Here is a 19,216-nt window from a genome sequence, read left to right on the forward strand (position 1 = left end):
ATAAATAAATAAATAAATAAATAAATAAATAAAATCTTTAAAAAAAAATCTAGGTGCTATTTCTGGCTCTTTCATTAACTATCTTATTGATTTTGATCAAGATAGAAACTCTCTGAGAGTCACTTTGGTCATCCATAAAGGAACAAATTCTAAAATTATATGAAACAAAAATTTGACAACAATAAATAGTAATGTATAGATTATAAACGGCAAAGTGGTTAGCAGATGGGGTAGGATTTTTCATGGACAAGTTTGCAAAAGGAGCTTAACTTTAAGTTGAAAAAGAATCATGCCTTGTGTTTAGCAAGGGAACACAGACAGCAAAGGGCCAAAAGAAAGTAAAGGAAGCTGTTTGCATGTTAACTGGCATTTTCTCTTTTTCTTATACGCTTGTTTATAGATAGGACTTTTATTTGTTTTGCTTTGTTTTTTAACTACAGGCTTATGTTTTTAATGATTCTCAAGGTATTTGATTTCTCTTCAGCATATTCCATACAATATATATGATCACTGTTGTGAATGGAATTGTGTCATCCCAGGGATAAGTCGAGCTCCTAATAACAGATACGTGTGAATATGACTTTATTTGAAAACAGGGAATTTACACATGTAATTACAGTGATGGTAAAGTTATGCTAGATTGGGGTGGGCCATAAATCCAATGACTAGGGTCATTATTTTATTTATTTATTTATTTGTCAGAGAGAGAGAGAGAGGGAGAGAGCAAGCACAGGCAGACAGCATGGCAGGCAGAGGCAGAGGGAGAAGCAGGCTCCCAGCGGAGCAAGGAGCCCAAAGTGGGACTCGATCCCAGGATGCTGGGATCATGACCTGAGCCGAAGGCCGCCACTTAACCAACTGAGCCACCCAAGCATCCCTGACTAGGGTCATTATTTAAGATGAGATTCAGAGACAGATCCACAGGACTGACAGCCATGTCAAGATGGAGGCCAAAGATGGAGAGATGCATCTGCAAGCCAGGAGTACTAAAGCTTGTTGGCCAGCACCAGAACCAAGAAGAAAAGCATGCAACAGTTTTGTTTCCTCAGACCCACCAGCCTTCTGGCTTCCTGAACTGTGAAAGAATGAATTTCTGTGGTTTTAAGTCACCAGTTTGGGGTAATTTGTTATGGAAGCCCTAGGACAGCAATATGGTTACCACAGCCCTTCACTGAGGTTTATGACAAAAAAAAAAAGTGATTAAGAATAGCTATTTTAAAAAAGAATCGTTATAGGGGCACCTGGGTGGCTCAGTGGGTTAAAGCCTCTGCCTTCGGCTCAGGGCATGATCCCAGAACCTGGGATCGAGTCCCGCATGGGGCTCTCTGCTCAGCAGGGAGCCTGCTTCCTCCTCTCTCTCTGCCTGCCTCTCTGCCTACTTGTGATCTCTGTCAAATGGATAAATAAAATCTTTAAGAAAAAAAAAGAATCGTTATAAATAACATTTGCTGTATGCTATGTTTTAAAACTACAGAAAAAATGGTAATGCTATGATGAGTATTTGTTGAAAATACACAAAGGAAATAGAATATCTGAATAGCTTTTTGTTTATAATGCTTTTGGAGAAATTAGAGTGGCAGTTGGTTAAAAAAATAGGCCCTTTATTCCTTCTTCTTTTGGAAAACACCCACACGGTTGCAAAGCTAATGAATCCTTTCCCAGTGAACTTAACTACTGTGTGAGAGTATGGTGTCGGTTGCAAGGCAAGGATTAAAAGGCGTATGTGAAAATTTTAAGATTGGTGAGTATATTTAGTTTCTTGATAGTGGTGAAGTTTTCATGGGCTATGAAATATCTCAAAACTTATCAAACTATATATTTTAAACATGTTTATTATATTATAAGTCAACTATACCTCAATAAAACTAATTTAGACATCTAATTTGGCTTAAATCAATTCTCAACAAATATTTACTCAGCAAAGATATCATGCTGTGTGTCCTTCTTGTAGGGATTACATACATACATATATATATATATATATATATATATATATATATAGTTAACAAAAACTTGCACAGGCATACAGAGAAGATAGTACATAAAGTCCTTCATTTAGTGGAGCTTACAGTTTAGTGAGGATGCTAGACGACAAACACATAGCAAATAAAGAAAGAACAAAGTCTAAGAGTGGTGTGAACAACAATAAAAATCTATTATGCATAAAATATCAAGCCAGTTAAGAGTTAGACAATGATTGAGTAGTGGTTATCTTGATAGTATGATCAGGGAAACTTCTCTTGAGAAATGCCCAGTTCTGAGATCTCAGTGACATGAGGGAGTTAGTCATGTGATGTCTAGAGAAAGAACAGCCATTGCAAAGTCTTTGTGTTGATTTTGAATGAGCTTTGAGTTGACTTTAAGTGGGCATAGGTGACAAAGAAATAGCAAAAGACCCATTCATATAAACCAAAATGAATAAGAAAAATAGTGATAGATAAATTCTAAGAGCAACGGAATGACAAGAAAGGCTTGGCGGGGAATTTCAATCTGCTTATATGCTCTTTGTTTCTTCTTCTTTTTTTAAAAGATTTTATTTATTTATTTGACAGACAGAGATCACAAGTAGGCAGAGAGGCAGGCAGAGAGAGAGGGAAGCAGGCTCCCTGCTGAGCAGAGAGCCCAATGCAGGGCTCCATCCCAGGGTCCTAGGATCATGACCTGAGGCAAAGGCAGAGGCTTTAACCCACTGAGCCACACAGGCTCCCCTTTGTTTCCTTCTTTTTACCTGTTAGTCTGACCTATGTTTGTTGTGACAGAAAGCCAGGCATTCCTGAGTATTTTTTTTTTTTTTTAGATTTTTTTTAATTTGTTCATTTGACAGACAGAGATCACAAGGCAGAGAGGCAGGCAGAGAGAGGAGGAAGAAGTCTCCCCACTGAGCGGAGAGTCGGACGGAGGGCTCGATCCCAGGACCCTAGGACCATGACCTGAGCCAAAGGCAGAGGCTTTAACCCACTGAGCCACACAGGTGCCACCATTCCTGAGAATTTTGAAGCAGACAAATTCTGATGACCCAGGGACCATTTCCCAGTGGGTCCTAAACCTTTATGTTCTCTGATTTAGCCATGGAAGGAGCTCATTTGAAACTAAGGCAGAACCTATTCACCTGTTTGAGGTAGGAGAGGGTTGGTAATGGTTGCATTGAACTACAGATGTAAAGTCTCTTTATAGTTTTGTCTGTTACCTTTCATGTTTGCTTGTTAACACAACTGTGCACATATTATTTTTAAATAAAATGTTGATTGGTCTAAGCAAGACAGGTAAAAAATTTCACAATATGAAAGTTCAGGATATGTACCTATTTTCAGGCAGAAAATGTTACACCACACTCACAGAATAGAACTTAAAGTAAATCAAATCACACTTTCTTCTGTTTTTCGGCAATGCCCATTCCCATCAGTCATGGATTCAATGACAACAAATTCAACTTTCCTCCTAAGTGCTTCTTAAACTAGCAAAGAGGTCCACCACAGAAGGAAGCAGAGGTTAAATATGAAAGTTATATACAATTCATTGTAGAGATTAGTTTACTTTAGGAGAAGGTATTGATATCCAGGGAAAGTTGGGAAAGCTTTTCCACATCCTTTTAAGTACAAATAAAACTTTTTTTTTTTTTTTAAGAAAAGAAACAGTTTCTTAGCAGTAAATCTTTTGAGTAAATACATCCTGTTTGGGTCAAATTTATTATTTGATCATTTATTATTTGATCACATATGGTATATATATTATTTTTCTGGTAATAGCACTTATCTTTATTATAAAAGGTTATCATTTTTGTTCTGCTGAAAGAAATTTGGTTGATATAAATTTTTTTTCTTATATAAAAGTTCTCATTTTTTTCATCTTTTATTTAGTAGAAAATGATGTCACTACTACATAAATGTTTTTGATCTCATTTTTGGACTTGTCTATTTAATCAATAAAGTATTTCTATTATGTAGGAATCATTTACGAAGTCTTCTTTTATTAAAAAAATGATTGTTTAAACAATGGAAATTTCAGGGTTTTAATGGTCTTTAGTGAATGTAATTGCTTGAGTACTTTCTAAGTTATAATCTTCAGTCTTAATAGCTAGGATCTCAAACTGGAAGATTAACAACAATATCTCCAAATTATCTGACACTAGCTATTTTCATGTAGAAACAGAATATCATTATCAATTTTCACACCCCAAATTTATTTCAACTTTTGGCAATATTTCAATGTAATGAGCTGTTTTGTCATAGTGGAAAGGTGTGCCCTAATATTTTCTGCATATAAAATATTGTAAAGCTCATTTGTGCATAATTTTTATTTCCTATATTTATTTTCTGTACTCAATATGAAGTAGTCAAGATAATACTTTCAAACATAGCTAGCCATTATTTCAGCTAATACTTAAATTTACATTCTTAATACATTATTCTAATTGTCATTAACAAAACAGAATTTTTAATAATACTGATAAGTGCATAGCATATTTTGCTTTAAAAATGTATTTATATAGAGGTATTTAACAAAAGAAAAAATCATCTACAAAAGCACAAATTGATTGAAGTTATGTTAGGAACCCTGAAATTTTCGGGATATAATTCTAGACAAAAAGTCTTCCTAAGTTGACAAAACTGCTCTTTTGTTGTATTAAATACTTCTGGGGTTTTCACCTTGATAAGAATATATGATGTGTGGCTATTATTAACTTATTCCTTCTGGAGCTTTCCTCTTGATAAGAATATTTTATGCATGACTATTACTAACTTATTACATAGTATGATATGAAAATATGTCAACATATGTAGTAAAATAATAGTTAATATGAAAAGAATTTTATTTTTTGAGTAGACAAAAGCATTCCTAATAGTATTTCTTTGTGTCTGATGATGAAAAATATTAAGGGAATATTCTTAAGAGCTGTATGGATAAGCTTAATTGGAACTTTTGTTTGCATAAAAACCATAGCCTTTAATAACGTAGGGCTATGCCTCTAAAAAAAAGTCAAAAAATATTTTACATTAAAATTTTTACCAAATCTGTACAATTTTCTGGACTCTGTATAAAAGATGTACCTTATTCTTATGGGTAACTTATTTATGTTAAAGCTGGACAGATAAAGTGTATATACTTGATATAACTGGAAAATAATTTGACTTTATGACCAAGTGTTATGTTGTGGTAAATTATAATAAAGAAGAGGAGAATCAGTTATGGTTGATTGCAATTGTTAGATACAATTGTATGAAGAGCTGAGCTTGAGCTGACATTTAAAGAACCGTAATTTGTGGATGGGCAGTTCTTGCATACAGCAAAAAAGCACAATCAGTGAGATTATTATGATTTAATGTTTTGCCAAGTGTTGACTAATCCACATATCTACATTAAATGGTGATAGCATTTATTGAGCCATTGCCATGATCAAAGAACTACAAGTAATATGAATTCCTAACACTTTTTTTGTCTTTTAGATTTTTTAAATTAACATATAATGTTCCGGGGGTACAGGTCTGTGTTTCATCTCTCTTACACAATTCACCACACACACCACAGCATATAGTCTTGCCAGAATTCCTAACACTTCATTAAGAATTAAGGAAAGGTGCCCTCCCCATTACCCACCACCTGTTCCCCCAACCTCCCACCCCTGACCCTTCAAAACCCTCAGGTTGTTTTTCAGAGTCCATAGTCTCTTATGGTAATGGGGAGGGCACGTTTTGCATGGAGCACTGGGTGTTGTGCAAAAAGAATGAATACTGTTACGCTGAAAAAATAAATAAAATGGAAAAAAAAAAAAAAAAAAAAAAAAAAAGAATTAAGGAAAGGGGTGCCTGGGTGGCCGAGTTGGTTAAGCATTTCCCTTCAGCTCAGGTGGTGATCCCAGGGTCTGGGTATGGAGTCCTGCCTCAGGCTCCCTGCTCAGCAGGGAATCTGCTTCTCCCTCTCTCCTTGCTCCTACTTTCTATCTCTCACTGGCTCACTCTGTCATTCTCAAATAAATAAATAAAATCTTTATTTAAAAAAAAGATGAAGGAGAAGAATTAAAGGAAAAATCATCAGGCCTGGAGCCAGGGTTCTGCTACTGCAAGGAGGGTACTGGGTGCAGGGAGCTGCCCTGGCCAGCCATTGCCACCTTACTAGGTGAGCACAGCCCTCTGGCAGAGCAGGGACCCAGCAGCCACAGCATCATGGGCCAGTACAGTGTCACTCCTCCAAGACTGTGCTGGTGTTTCTCAACCTTATCTTCTGGAGGGCAGGTGGCATTTTACACTATGTGGGAGCCTATGTCTTTATCACTTATGATGACTGTGACCATTTCTTTGAAAATGTGTATACTCTCTTCCCTGTGGTAGTGATCATAGCTATAGGAGCCCTGCTTTTCATTATTGACCTAATTGGCTGCTGTGCCACAATCCGAGAAAGCCACTGTGGACTTGCCGTGTTTGTCATCATCCTATGCTTGGTTTTTGTCACAGAAGTTGTTGTAGTGTCTTGGGATGTGTTTACAGAGCAAAGGTGGAAAGTGAGGTTGATCGCAACACTCAGAAAGTGTGTAAGACCTACAATAGAACCAAACCTGTCGGTGCTAACCAGGCTCTTGGTTATGTACAGAGACAGCTGCACTGTTGTGGAATTCACTAGTCAGGCTGGGAAAGTACAGACTGGTTCAAAGAGACCAAAAACCAGAATGTCCCTCTTAGCTGCAGCAGAGAGACCCCCGGCAGCTGTAATGGCTGTAATGGCAGTAATGGCAGTCTGGCCCACTCCTCTGACCTCTATGCTAAGGGATGTGGGGCTCTAGTTGTGAAGAGGTTACTAGAAGTCATGATGCCTATTATCTGGGTAGCCCTGGCATTTGCAGCTATTCAGCTGCTGGGCATGTTGTGTGTGCAGGAGTAGAGATCCTGCTTGTGAGCTTCCCCTCACCAGCAGCTCATCTACTGTGCATACTAGAAAACCCAAGCCTGAGCTTGTTAGTCCTGTTCTGATTTGGAAGGTGAATTGAGCAGTTCTACTGTGTTGGCAGTCTGAGTTTGTTTAATTAAAAGCAGCTTGGCTCTTCAATCGGCCGCCCTACTTCCCCACCCACCTAGGACTTTCCTTTCCTCTATTCTAGCTGACTCTCCATGTCCCTAAGTTTTTTTAGTATAGGAGTATATGTTCTAATTTCAGAACCGTTTGCAGTTTGCATAGTGTGGGAGAATCGAAGGCAGCCTAAGCTCCTTCTTCTACTTCCATGGAATAATGGGGCTGCTGCCAGAATATCACTGGACCCTTTCAGTCTTCACGATGGAGAAGTCTTGGTCAAAGGTCTTTGGGGGGAGGAGAAGGAAGCTACAGTTAAAGTTAACACCAGATGGTGCCCCTTGTCAGTGTCCTTTTAAATAACATATAGTGTAGTGCAATAAGATAGCAACTGCACAGAATTGCTAAGACAGATTTTAGAATCATAAAAAAGAGAAAAATCATTCTAAGCTTAGAGCTTCCGTAGGTGCACAGAATTATTATTCTAAATGAGAAAATTGAAAGAAGAAAAAAATATAAAACAACAAAAAGAAAACAACCAAGTTCAGTTTTAATTCTGTAGTTCATACCTTAATTTATATTTACTTTATTTGCTAATAAACTGAGCGTTAAAAGGCTGATTTAAGAAATCTATTTAATCAAATAAAATCTACCCTCTAAATTTGTTTTAGATTTGTCTATATGCATAGACACATAATATATATACACATATACATAGTATACACATGTACTCATAATAACTTAGAGGAAAAACAAAACAGAAAGATTAGGAAGGAAAAGATAAATTAATGAAAAAAAATGGTGAGAGCAATTGAAAATGTTCCTAAGAAGCAAGGCCTTTGTTAATTATAAAGTAAAATAAGAAAATGTGTTAATCACTTCATGTCATTATTATTTTCTGTCTTAATTTGTCTGAAGTTAGTGATGCGAAACCAGACATCAGTAGTAGAATTCATTCTCCTTGGACTGACAAATGATGCTGAACTTCAAGCTGTGCTTTTCCTTTTTCTGCTGCTAACTTATGTCTTAAGCATCATGGGAAACTTGAGTATCATCATTCTGACCCTGCTGGATTATCGACTCCAGACTCCTATGTATTTCTTCCTCCGGAATTTTTCTGTTTTGGAAATATCTTTTTCCTCTGTCTTTGTCCCCAAAATGCTAGTCAATATTGGAACTGGAGATAAGACTATCTCCTTTGCTGGTTGTTTCACTCAGTACTTTTTTGCCATTCTTCTGGGAGCAACTGAATTTTATCTTTTAGCTGCCATGTCCTATGATCGCTACGTTGCCATTTGTAAACCCCTACATTATACAACTATAATGAGCAGGAGACTCTGCATTCAGCTTGTCCTGTGTTCCTGGTTCTCTGGTTTTTTGGTTGTCATTGTGCCACATATAATGACTCTTCAGCTGCCTTTCTGTGCATCCAACGTCATCAATCACTATTGCTGTGACTATACTGTGTTGTTGCATCTGTCCTGTTCAGACACACATTTCATAGAAATGATAGAGTTTATCTCTGGTGGAATTACCCTCCTCTTCACCTTGGTATTAGTGATTCTTTCCTACATGTACATAATCAGGACAATTCTGAGAATGCCCTCTGTTCAACAAAGAAAAAAAGCTTTTTCTACGTGTTTCTCTCACATGATTGTGGTCTCACTTTCTTATGGAAGTTGTATCTTTATGTACATAAATCCTTCTGTTGAGGATGCAGAAACTTTTAATAAGGGAGTGGCTGTCTTAAATACCTCAGTTGCCCCTCTGTTGAACCCTTTCATCTATACCCTAAGGAACAAGCAAGTGAAAATAGCCTTCAAAGATATGGTCAGCAAGATTACAGTGTTTTCAAGGTGAAACTAACTGAGGTTCATAACAATAATAAATAATAAATAAAGGTTTGAAAGACTGTAGATGTACATTATTATAACATTAAAGTGTTTGTTACATATTATCAATACTGTTCATTGAACACCAAAACAGTAAAACTACTTATTTAATGAAACCTGTTGTGCCATCACTTTATTTCTTAAAATCTTAGAGGCCTGTAAGTATGTATATGTGTGTTTGTGTCCTCTAACACTTTTGTGCTACGTTTCTTTATTTGTACCTTACTTTTAAAGAAAAGATTTGGGAGAATTGTGAATATGACTTCTAATGGTGTGTTTTTTACAACAAAGCTGTTCTTATCTAATCCAATGCCATATGGTGTTCAATCTCTGTATTTGGTAATTGAATAATCAAATATACACCCAGAGGAAATCTACTTTAGTTTGCTAATACCAGCTTAATTAATAGATTAGTGAATTAACATAAAGTTAATTTTCAAGTTATATTATTCAGATTTAAATTTAGTGTTTCCACAATAATCAGTTACTGAGAACTTAGGCTACTCAACGTTTGAGATAAAGAAAATTCTGAAGAAGGGAAAATCAATATATGTTTGTTTTCTAACTGATAGGAAAATGATTAATAATGATTTATACACCCTTTAAACTCGAGTGAATTCAGGAAAGAGGTAAAAGAATGATTCTAATTTAGGTTAATTAGCACTATATCATTATAGTAAATTCATACAAATTTAGTGTTGTGCCTGGTCATTGTTCTGGTTCTCTTTTAGAAGCATATGGAATAAAGCTATATTAATGGTATCAATGGTGTTAATAGTTTTGTAAGCTTAAATCATATTCTTTTTAAATTTCATACTAAACTTTAAATTTTGATAATCTCATATCCTCAGGCAGAATTGTCCATCACAAGCTCTTATTTTCTGAACATTTCTTGTCTATATTAATTTTTCAGGAAGCGTGGGCCAGACTCATAGTATGGGTAATTTTAAAATGTAAAGAAGCCCCCCCCCAAAAAAATAAAGAAGATACAGATGTTTCTACTTTAATCTCTTCAATGTACAGATGAAGAAAATTGAGTCCTAGAGATATTAACAAACTTTCATTAAAGCATATAGTTAAGTTTGTACTCTTGAAGTCTTTACTCATCCATCTAGTAATGCAAAATCTACTAAGTTGCAGAGATACTAAAAGAGAGCCTTGGGAAACCATGGAGGAGAAAGATGATTGAAAATGTAGAACTTGTTACGTCATATACACCTTGCCATAATTTCATTGAAAAAAACACCTGAATGCCAGAGACATAGCTGATGTTAACAAGTGAGTAAGTTTGATACTTTTTTAGTTTTTTAGATTGATGGATAACTGACTCATTAGTTCCCTTGATTATTTGTTTTCTACATCATCAGTAGTGCATCAATCATAGTCCCCCAAAACATTAAGTCACATTATGGTGGTGGTTCAATTTCAAAAGAAGATCAAACAATAATATGTAGCTGAACACTCTTTGCCAGAGGTAATTATTTTTAAAATGGATAAAATTCCATTAATCCCTGATTTAAGTAAAATACAAATGTAAATCAACACACCAACCAACCAAAAATCTAGGAATATTATGCTGAAGTAGATGAAAATCTGCAGAAGATAGAAAAAAATGTTAATCAGGTAGAGGAGTCATGACAACCAAAGGAATAAGAGGGACTAATAATTGAGTCAAATTAATTAGAATCTGAGTTGAGTTCAGGCTGGTTTACAGATTTTGTTGCTGTTTTGTTTTGGTTTTCTTTGTCTTGTTTCTTTATTTTTACAATTTTATGCAACTTACAATTTATGCAAAATAAAGTGCATCCAATAAAGTTTATAACTTGAGATTTGATACATTTACACACCTCTGAAACCAGTACCAAAGTCAAAATAATGAACTTCAAAAGTTTCTTTAGGCATTCTGGCAATATATCTCTAGAGGCTTTTAATGTTTCAACTTGGCCAGGCTGAGTTATTCTTCTAGGATTTCCCTTCCCAGTTTGTTTCCTGTTACAGTGGGCCACTAGAGAAATTATTTGGGATATTTGGAGGATGGAGTAATTGGCTAATTGTGATTTATGGACTCACATATGATTTATGGAAATCCTTTTACCAAAAGGAAAAAAAAAGGAAAAGAATAGAAAATTATTGAAATATAGAGAGAAAGATGTGTGTGTGTGTGTGTGTGTGTGTGTGTGTGTGTGTGTGAGAGAGAGAGAGAGAGAGAGAGAGAGAGAGAAAGAGAGAGACAGAAAGAGAGACTGAAAGAGAGAGAGAGGAAGCCAGAAGAGACAGCAAGAGAGAGGGGAAGATTATTTTGTGCATATAAAATCAATTATCTATTTCAAGACAATTTGATTCCATAAGGCCATATGGTAAAACTATAAAAAGCGTCCTGCAAGTACATAACTGCTATACTACAGAGCTTTCCAGTTTTGAAAGTGGCATGTCACATATATAAAATGACAAGGCACTATGATAAACTAGAATACCAGCTAATGGAATCAGCTTGAGAGTCTCTTATTTATTCAATCTCTATGCTCAACCTCAAAACTGAAGCCATCACCATTTTGGTATGCACATAAACCACTCTTTGTTACCAACTGATTGGAGAGTGCTGGTAGTGGATAGACATAACCTCTGGAATCAAGCAAAAGTGAATTTGAGGGCGCCTGGGTGGCTCAGTGGGTTAAAGCCTCTGCCTTCGGCTCAGGTCATGATCTCAGGGTCCTGGGATCGAGCCCAACATCGGGCTCTCTGCTCCTCAGGGAGCCTGCTTCCTCCTCTCTCTGTGTCTGCTTCTCTGCCTAGTTGTGATTTCTCTCTGTCAAATAAATAAAATATTAAAAAAAAAAAAAGTGAATTTGAATTCTATCTTATTAGCCATGTGAGGGGTCTAACTTCCTATACCTCTTTGAAATGTATTTTTTTACAAGATAAAATCAGAATAATTTACTCTACAAATTTTCATGTTTTTTTTAATATGGAATATACTTATGCTTATTTTATACTTTCAAACTTGCCTAAAAATATCTCAAAATTAAAAATAGAAATTATTATATTATAGATGTAAAATCTAAGGAACACAGTTAGCTCCAAGAAGAATAAGAAGTAGTTTGTAAAGCATCAAATGTGATCCCTCCAGGTTACATTTTATTCTTTTTTTTATCATATCTCTGTTATTTATATAAAGAGTAAATAATAATAATAATAATAACAATAATAATAATAATAATAATAAATTTCTCTTTCCATTTGTGCATGCTTAGCTCTAGCAATAACTTTATTTATTATTATTATTATGTTTGGTTAGCCAACATTTGGTACATCATTAGTTTTTGATGTGTTCAACCATTCATTAGTTGCATATAACACCCAGTGTTCATCACAACACATGCCCTCCTAAATACCCATCACCTGGTTACCCCATCCTCCTACTCGTCTCCCGTCTGTAATCCAGTTTTTTTCCTAGAGTCCAGAGTTTCTCATGGTTTGTGTTTCTCACTGCTTTCATCCCATTCAGGTTTCCCTCCCTTCCCCTAATGTCTTCCATGCTATATCCTATGTTCCACATATGAGTGAAACAATATAGTTGTCTTTCTCTGCTTGACTTATTTCACTTAGCATAATCCCCTCCAGTTCTAGTCAAGTCAGTATAAATGGTAGGTGTCCATCTTTTCTGATGGTTGAGCAATATTCCATTTTGTATATGGATCACATCTTCTATCTGACTATTGTGTATATTGCTTCTAGGAACATTGGGGTGCATATAACCCTTCTTTTCACTACGTCTGTATCTCTTAAGTAATACCTTGTAGTGCAGTTGCTGAGTCAAAGGGTAGCTCTATTTTTTTTTAAAGATTTTATTCACTTATTTGACAGAGATCACAAGTAGGCAGGGAGGAAGGCAGAGAGAGGGAGGAGGAAGCAGGCTCCCTGATGAACAGAGAGGCTGATGTGGGGCTTGATCCCAGGACCATGGGATCATGACTCGAGCCGAAGGCAGAGGCTTTAACCCACTGAGCCACCCAGGTGCCTGGGGTAGCTCTATTTTTGAGGAACCTCCATGCTATTTTCCAGAGTGGCTTTACCAGCTTAATTCCCACCAACAGTGTAACAGGGTTCCCCTTTCTCCACACTCTGGCCAATAATTGTTGTTTCCTGTCTTGTTAATTTTTGCCATTCTAACTGGTGTGAGGTGGTGCCTTTTTGTGATTTTGATTAGCATCTCCTGGATGGCTAGTGATGGTGAACGTTTTTTCATGTGTCTGTTAGCCATTTGTATGTCCCCTTTGGAGAAGTGTCTGTTGGTGTCTTCTGCCCATTTCTTCATTGGATTATTTGTTTTTTGGATGTTGGGTTTGAGAAGTTCTTTATATAGCTTGGATGCCAGCCTTTTATCTGTAATGCCATTTGCAAATATCTTCTCCCATTCCATGGACTGCCTCTTAGTTTTGTTGAATGTTTTCTTTGCTGTGGAGAGCTTTTTATCTTGATGAAATCCCCAAAGTCCATTTTTGCTTTTGTTTCCCTTGTCTTTAGAGATGGGTCTTGAAAGGAATTGTGGTGGCCAGTCAAAGTGTTCTCCTCTAGGATTTTTTTTTTTTTTTTTTTTTTTTTTTTTTTTTTTTCTCATTTTATTTATTTTTTCAGCGTAACAGTATTCATTCTTTTTGCACAACACCCAGTGCTCCATGCAAAACGTGCCCTCTCCATTACCCACCACCTGTTCCCCCAACCTCCCACCCCTGACCCTTCAAAACCCTCAGGTTGCCCCAACCTCCCACCCCTGACCCTTCAAAACCCTCAGGTTGTTTTTCAGAGTCCATAGTCTCTTATGGTTCGCTTCCCCTCCCCAATGTCCATAGCCCGCTCCCCCTCCCCCAATCCCACCTCCCCGCAGCAACCCCCAGTTTGTTTTGTGAGATTAAGAGTCATTTATGGTTTGTCTCCCTCCCAATCCCATCTTGTTTCATTTATTCTTCTCCTATCTCCTACCCCCCCATGTTGCTTCTCCATGTCCTCATATCAGGGAGATCATATGATAGTTGTCTTTCTCCGATTGACTTATTTCACTAAGCATGATACGCTCTAGTTCCATCCACATCGTCGCAAATGGCAAGATTTCATTTCTTTTGATGGCTGCATAGTATTCCATTGTGTATATATACCACATCTTCTTGATCCATTCATCTGTTGATGGACATCTAGGTTCTTTCCATAGTCTGGCTATTGTAGACATTGCTGCTATAAACATTCGGGTACACGTGCCCCTTCGGATCACTATGTTTGTATCTTTAGGGTAAATACCCAGTAGTGCAATTGCTGGGTCATAGGGTAGTTCTATTTTCAACATTTTGAGGAACCTCCATGCTGTTTTCCAGAGTGGTTGCACCAGCTTGCATTCCCACCAACAGTGGAGGAGGGTTCCCCTTTCTCCACATCCTCTCCAGCATCTGTCATTTCCTGACTTGTTCATTTTAGCCATTCTGACTGGTGTGAGGTGATATCTCATTGTGGTTTTGATTTGTATTTCCCTGATGCCGAGTGACGTGGAGCACTTTTTCATGTGTCTGTTGGCCATCTGGATGTCTTCTTTGCAGAAATGTCTGTTCATGTCCTCTGCCCATTTCTTGATTGGATTGTTTGTTCTTTGGGTGTTGAGTTTGCTAAGTTCCTTATAGATTTTGGATACTAGCCCTTTATCTGATATGTCGTTTGCAAATATCTTCTCCCATTCTGTCAGTTGTCTTTTGGTTTTGTTAACTGTTTCCTTTGCTGTGCAAAAGCTTTTGATCTTGATGAAATCCCAACAGTTCATTTTTGCCCTTGCTTCCCTTGCCTTTGCCGTTGTTCCTAGGAAGATGTTGCTACGGCTGAGGTCAAAGAGGTTGCTGCCTGCATTCTCCTCAAGGATTTTGATGGATTCCTTTCTCACATTGAGGTCCTTCAACCATTTGGAGTCTATTTTTGTGTGTGGTGTAAGGAAGTGGTCCAATTTCATTTTTCTGCATGTGGCTGTCCAATTTTCCCAGCACCATTTATTGAAGAGGCTGTCTTTTTTCCATTGGACATTCTTTCCTGCTTTGTCGAAGATTAGTTGACCATAGAAAAGAGAACTACAGACCAATATCCTTGATGAACACAGACGCAAAAATTCTCGCCAAAATACTAGCCAATAGGATTCAACAGTACTTTAAAAGGATTATTCACCACGATCAAGTGGGATTTATTCCAGGGCTGCAGGGTTGGTTCAACATCCGCAAATCAATCAATGTGATAGAACACATTAATAAAAGAAAGAACAAGAACCATATGATACTCTCAATAGATGCTGAAAAAGCATTTGACAAAGTACAGCATCCCTTCCTGATCAAAACTCTTCAAAGTGTAGGGATAGAGGGCACATACCTCAATATTATCAAAGCCATCTATGAAAAACCCACCGCAAATATCATTCTCAATGGAGAAAAACTGAAAGCTTTTCCGTTAAGGTCAGGAACACGGCAGGGATGTCCATTATCACCACTGCTATTCAACATAGTACTAGAAGTCCTAGCCTCAGCAATCAGACAACAAAAAGAAATTAAAGGCATCCAAATTGGTAAAGAAGAAGTCAAACTATCACTCTTCGCAGATGATATGATACTATATGTGGAAAACCCAAAAGACTCCACTCCAAAACTGCTAGAACTTGTTCAGGAATTCAGTAAAGTGTCAGGATATAAAATCAATGCACAGAAATCAGTTGCATTTCTGTACACCAACAACAAGACTGAAGAAAGAGAAATTAAGGAGTCAATCCCATTTACAATTGTACCCAAAACTATAAGATACCTAGGAATAAACCTAACCAAAGAGACTAAGAATCTATACACAGAAAATTATAAAGTACTCATGAAAGAAATTGAGGAAGACACAAAAAAATGGAAAAATGTTCCATGCTCCTGGATTGGAAGAATAAATATTGTGAAAATGTCTATGCTACCTAAAGCAATCTACACATTTAATGCAATCCCTATCAAAATACCATCCATTTTTTTCAAAGAAATGGAACAAATAATCCTAAAATTTATATGGAACCAGAAAAGACCTCGAATAGCCAAAGGAATATTGAAGAACAAAGCCAAAGTTGGTGGCATTACAATTCCGGACTTCAAGCTCTATTACAAAGCTGTCATCATCAAGACAGCATGGTACTGGCACAAAAACAGACACATAGATCAGTGGAACAGAATAGAGAGCCCAGAAATCGACCCTCCTCTAGGATTTTGATGGATTGCTGTCTCACATAGAGGTCATTCATCCATTTGGAGTTTATCTTCAGTATGGTGTAAGAGAATGGTCCAATTTTACTATTCTGAATGTGGCTGTCCAATTTTCCCAACACAATTTATTGAAGAGATTGTCTTCTTTCCATTGGATATTCTTTCCTGATTTGTTGAAGATTAGTTGACCATAGAGTTGAGGGTTGATGTCTGGGTTATCTATTCTGTTCCATTGATCTTTGTGTCTGTTATTGTGCCAATCATGCTGCCTTGATGATCCCAGCTTTGTAATATAGTTTGAAGTCAGGCATTGTGATGCCCCCAGCTTTGGTTTTCTTTTTCAACATTCTCCTGACAACTCAGGGTCTTTTCTCATTCCATACAGATTTTAGGATTATTTGTTCCAGCTCTGTTAAAAACATCGGTGGTGTTTTGATATCAGGGATTGCACTGAAAATGTAGATTGCTCTGGGCAGCACAGACTTTTTAACAATGTTTCTTCTTCCAATCCATGAGCATGGAATAGTTATCCACCCTTTTGTGTCTTCCTCAGTTTCTTTCATAAGTGTTTTGTAGTTTCTAGATACAGATCCTTTACCCCTTTGGTTAAGTTTATTTCTTGGTATCTTACAGTTTCTGTTGCTATTATAAATGGAGTTGATTCCCTAATTTCTCTTTCTACAGTTACTTTGTTAGTATATGGAAAAGCAACTGATTTCTGTGCATTGTTTTGTATCCTGCCACATTGCTGAATTGCTGTATGAGTTCTAGTAATTTGGGGGTGGAGTCCTTTGATTTTTTACATAAAGTATCATGTCATCTGCGAAGAGAGAGAGTTTCACTTCTTCTTTGCTAATTTGAATGCCTTTTATTTCATTTCATTGTTTAATTGCTGAGGCTAGGACTTCTAGTACTATGTTGAACAAAGGTGGTGAGAGTGGGCATCCTTGTTGTCTTCCTGACCTTAGGGAAAAAGTGCTCAGTTTTCCCCCATCAACTTATCTTATACATCATTGATTTGCTCTTCTGCCTCCTTTACCCTGGCTGTTACAGTATCCAGTTTAGAGTGCATCTCATTCATGACATTTTTAAGTTTGGCCTGATTAAATCTCATTTCTGCCTATAGAGATTCTATATTGTCACGAATGCTTTTTTTAAGCCTAGCTATTGATTTCATGATTGCTATTCTAAATTCTATCTCTGACACCTTACTTATATCCATATCAATTAGTTCTATGGCAGAGGACAATGTCTCTGGTTCTTTGTTGAGGCTTCCTCCTCCTAGTCATTCTGCCAAGAGATGGTTGAGCAAATGAACAGAATCCAAAATATCAACCACGACACAAACAAAATGCACCTTAGAAAAAATCTGAAGTGGTGATAAGCTACCACAGATATGCAAACAAAGCCAAGATGATCCAAAAAAATAAAAAATGTGTGTGTGGTGGGGAGAGATTATAATTTCTCAGGGTGGACAAAGCAGGGTGATCTACCTGTTCCTGCTTGATTTTTGTTCTGTGTGGTAGAAGACACTACATCTAAAACTTGCAAAGAAGTAAGAATATCTATATATCCATTGGACAGCTATATGTAGAAGTATGAAACTCAACCATTCTCTTATACCATACACAAAGATAAACTCGAAATGGATAAAATACCTAAACGTGAGACAGGAATTCATCAGAATCATAGAGGAAAACATAGGCAGTAACCTCTTTGAAATCAACCACAGCAACTTCTTCCAAGATATGTCTCCAAAAGCCAAGGAAACAAAAGCAAAAATGAACTTTTGCAGCTTCATCAAGATCAAAAGCTTCTGCAGAGCAAAGGAAAGAGTCAACAAAACAAAGAGGCAACCCAGAGAATGGGAGAATATATTTGCAAATGACAGTACAGACAAAAGTCTGATATTCAGGATCTGTAAAGAATTTCTCAAACTCAGCACACACAAAACAGATAATCATATCAAAAAATGGGCAGAAGATATGAACAGACACTTTTCCAATGAAGACATACAAATGAAACAATATTCATCACTAGCCATCAGGGAGATTCAAATTAAAACCACATTGAGATACCACCTTACACCAGTTAGAATGGCCAAAATTAACAATACAGGAAACAACATGTGTTGGAGAGAATGTGGAGAAAGGGGAACCCTCTTACACTGTTGGTGGGAATGCAAGTTGGTTCGGCCACTTTGGAGAACAGTGTGGAGATTCCTTAAGAAATTAAAAATAGAGCTTCCCTATGACCCTGCAATTGCACTACTGGATATTTACCCCAAAGATACAGATGTAGTGAAAAGAAGTGCTATCTCTACCCCAATGTCCATAGCAGCAATGGCCACAGTTGCCAAACTGTGGAAAAAAACAAGATGTCCTTCAATGGATTAATGGATAATGAAGATGTGTTCCATATACCCTATGGAGTATTATGCCTCCATCAGAAAGGATGAATACCCAACTTTTGTATCAACATGAATGGGACTGGAAGAGATTATGTTGAGTGAAATAAGTCAAGCAGAGAGATTCAATTATCATATGGTTTCACTTATTTGTGGAGCATAACAAATAACATGGAGGACATAGGGAGATGGCGAGGAGAAGGGAGATGAGGGAAATTGGAGGGGAAGATGAACCATGAGAGACTATGGACTCTGAAAAACAATCTGAGGGTTTTGAAAGGGCGGGGGGTGGGAAGATGCGTCAGCCTGGTGGTAGGTATTGTGGAAGGCACGTATTGCATGGAGCACTGGGTGTGGTGTGGTGCAAAAACAATGAATACTGTTACAGTGAAAAAATAAATAAGTTTAAATACTGAAAAAAAAAAAGAAGTATAAGTCAATGTCCCTGACTATTGCAGTTTCCCAATATATTGAGGAGATAGAATTTGTGCATGAATATAGCAATATACAATGTGCCATAAACATAATAGTAAATGAGACTCATTCTTACTATGGGGAGAGATTAAGAATGGATGCTTAAAAAAAAAAAGAAAAAGATGGATTCAAAGCAAAGCACTGGAGATAGATTAGGAAGTAGAGTAAGGTATTTTAGGTAGGATAAACAGTGT

At 36.9% G+C, this 19,216-nt stretch overlaps 1 protein-coding gene and 1 pseudogene across 1 annotated transcript; both read left to right on the forward strand.

Annotated features, from left to right (window-relative positions):
• The first annotated feature begins 1,686 nt into the window (after nucleotides 1-1,686).
• Nucleotides 1,687-6,873, forward strand: LOC123946436 (annotated as a pseudogene).
• A 1,050-nt stretch (nucleotides 6,874-7,923) lies between these two features.
• Nucleotides 7,924-8,859, forward strand: LOC123946678 (olfactory receptor 2AP1-like). Its single transcript, XM_046012324.1, has one exon. It carries the CDS (start codon nucleotides 7,924-7,926, stop codon nucleotides 8,857-8,859), a length of 936 nt encoding a protein of 311 aa, XP_045868280.1.
• Nucleotides 8,860-19,216: the final 10,357 nt, after the last annotated feature.

This window comes from Meles meles, chromosome 7 (assembly GCF_922984935.1).
Source record: "Meles meles chromosome 7, mMelMel3.1 paternal haplotype, whole genome shotgun sequence".
Lineage (NCBI taxonomy): Eukaryota > Metazoa > Chordata > Mammalia > Carnivora > Mustelidae > Meles > Meles meles.

Bases quoted from the DNA above. Each gene is read 5' to 3' on its own strand.
- LOC123946678 (XM_046012324.1), top strand. From the start codon at position 7,924: ATGCGAAACCAGACATCAGTAGTAGAATTCATTCTCCTTGGACTGACA.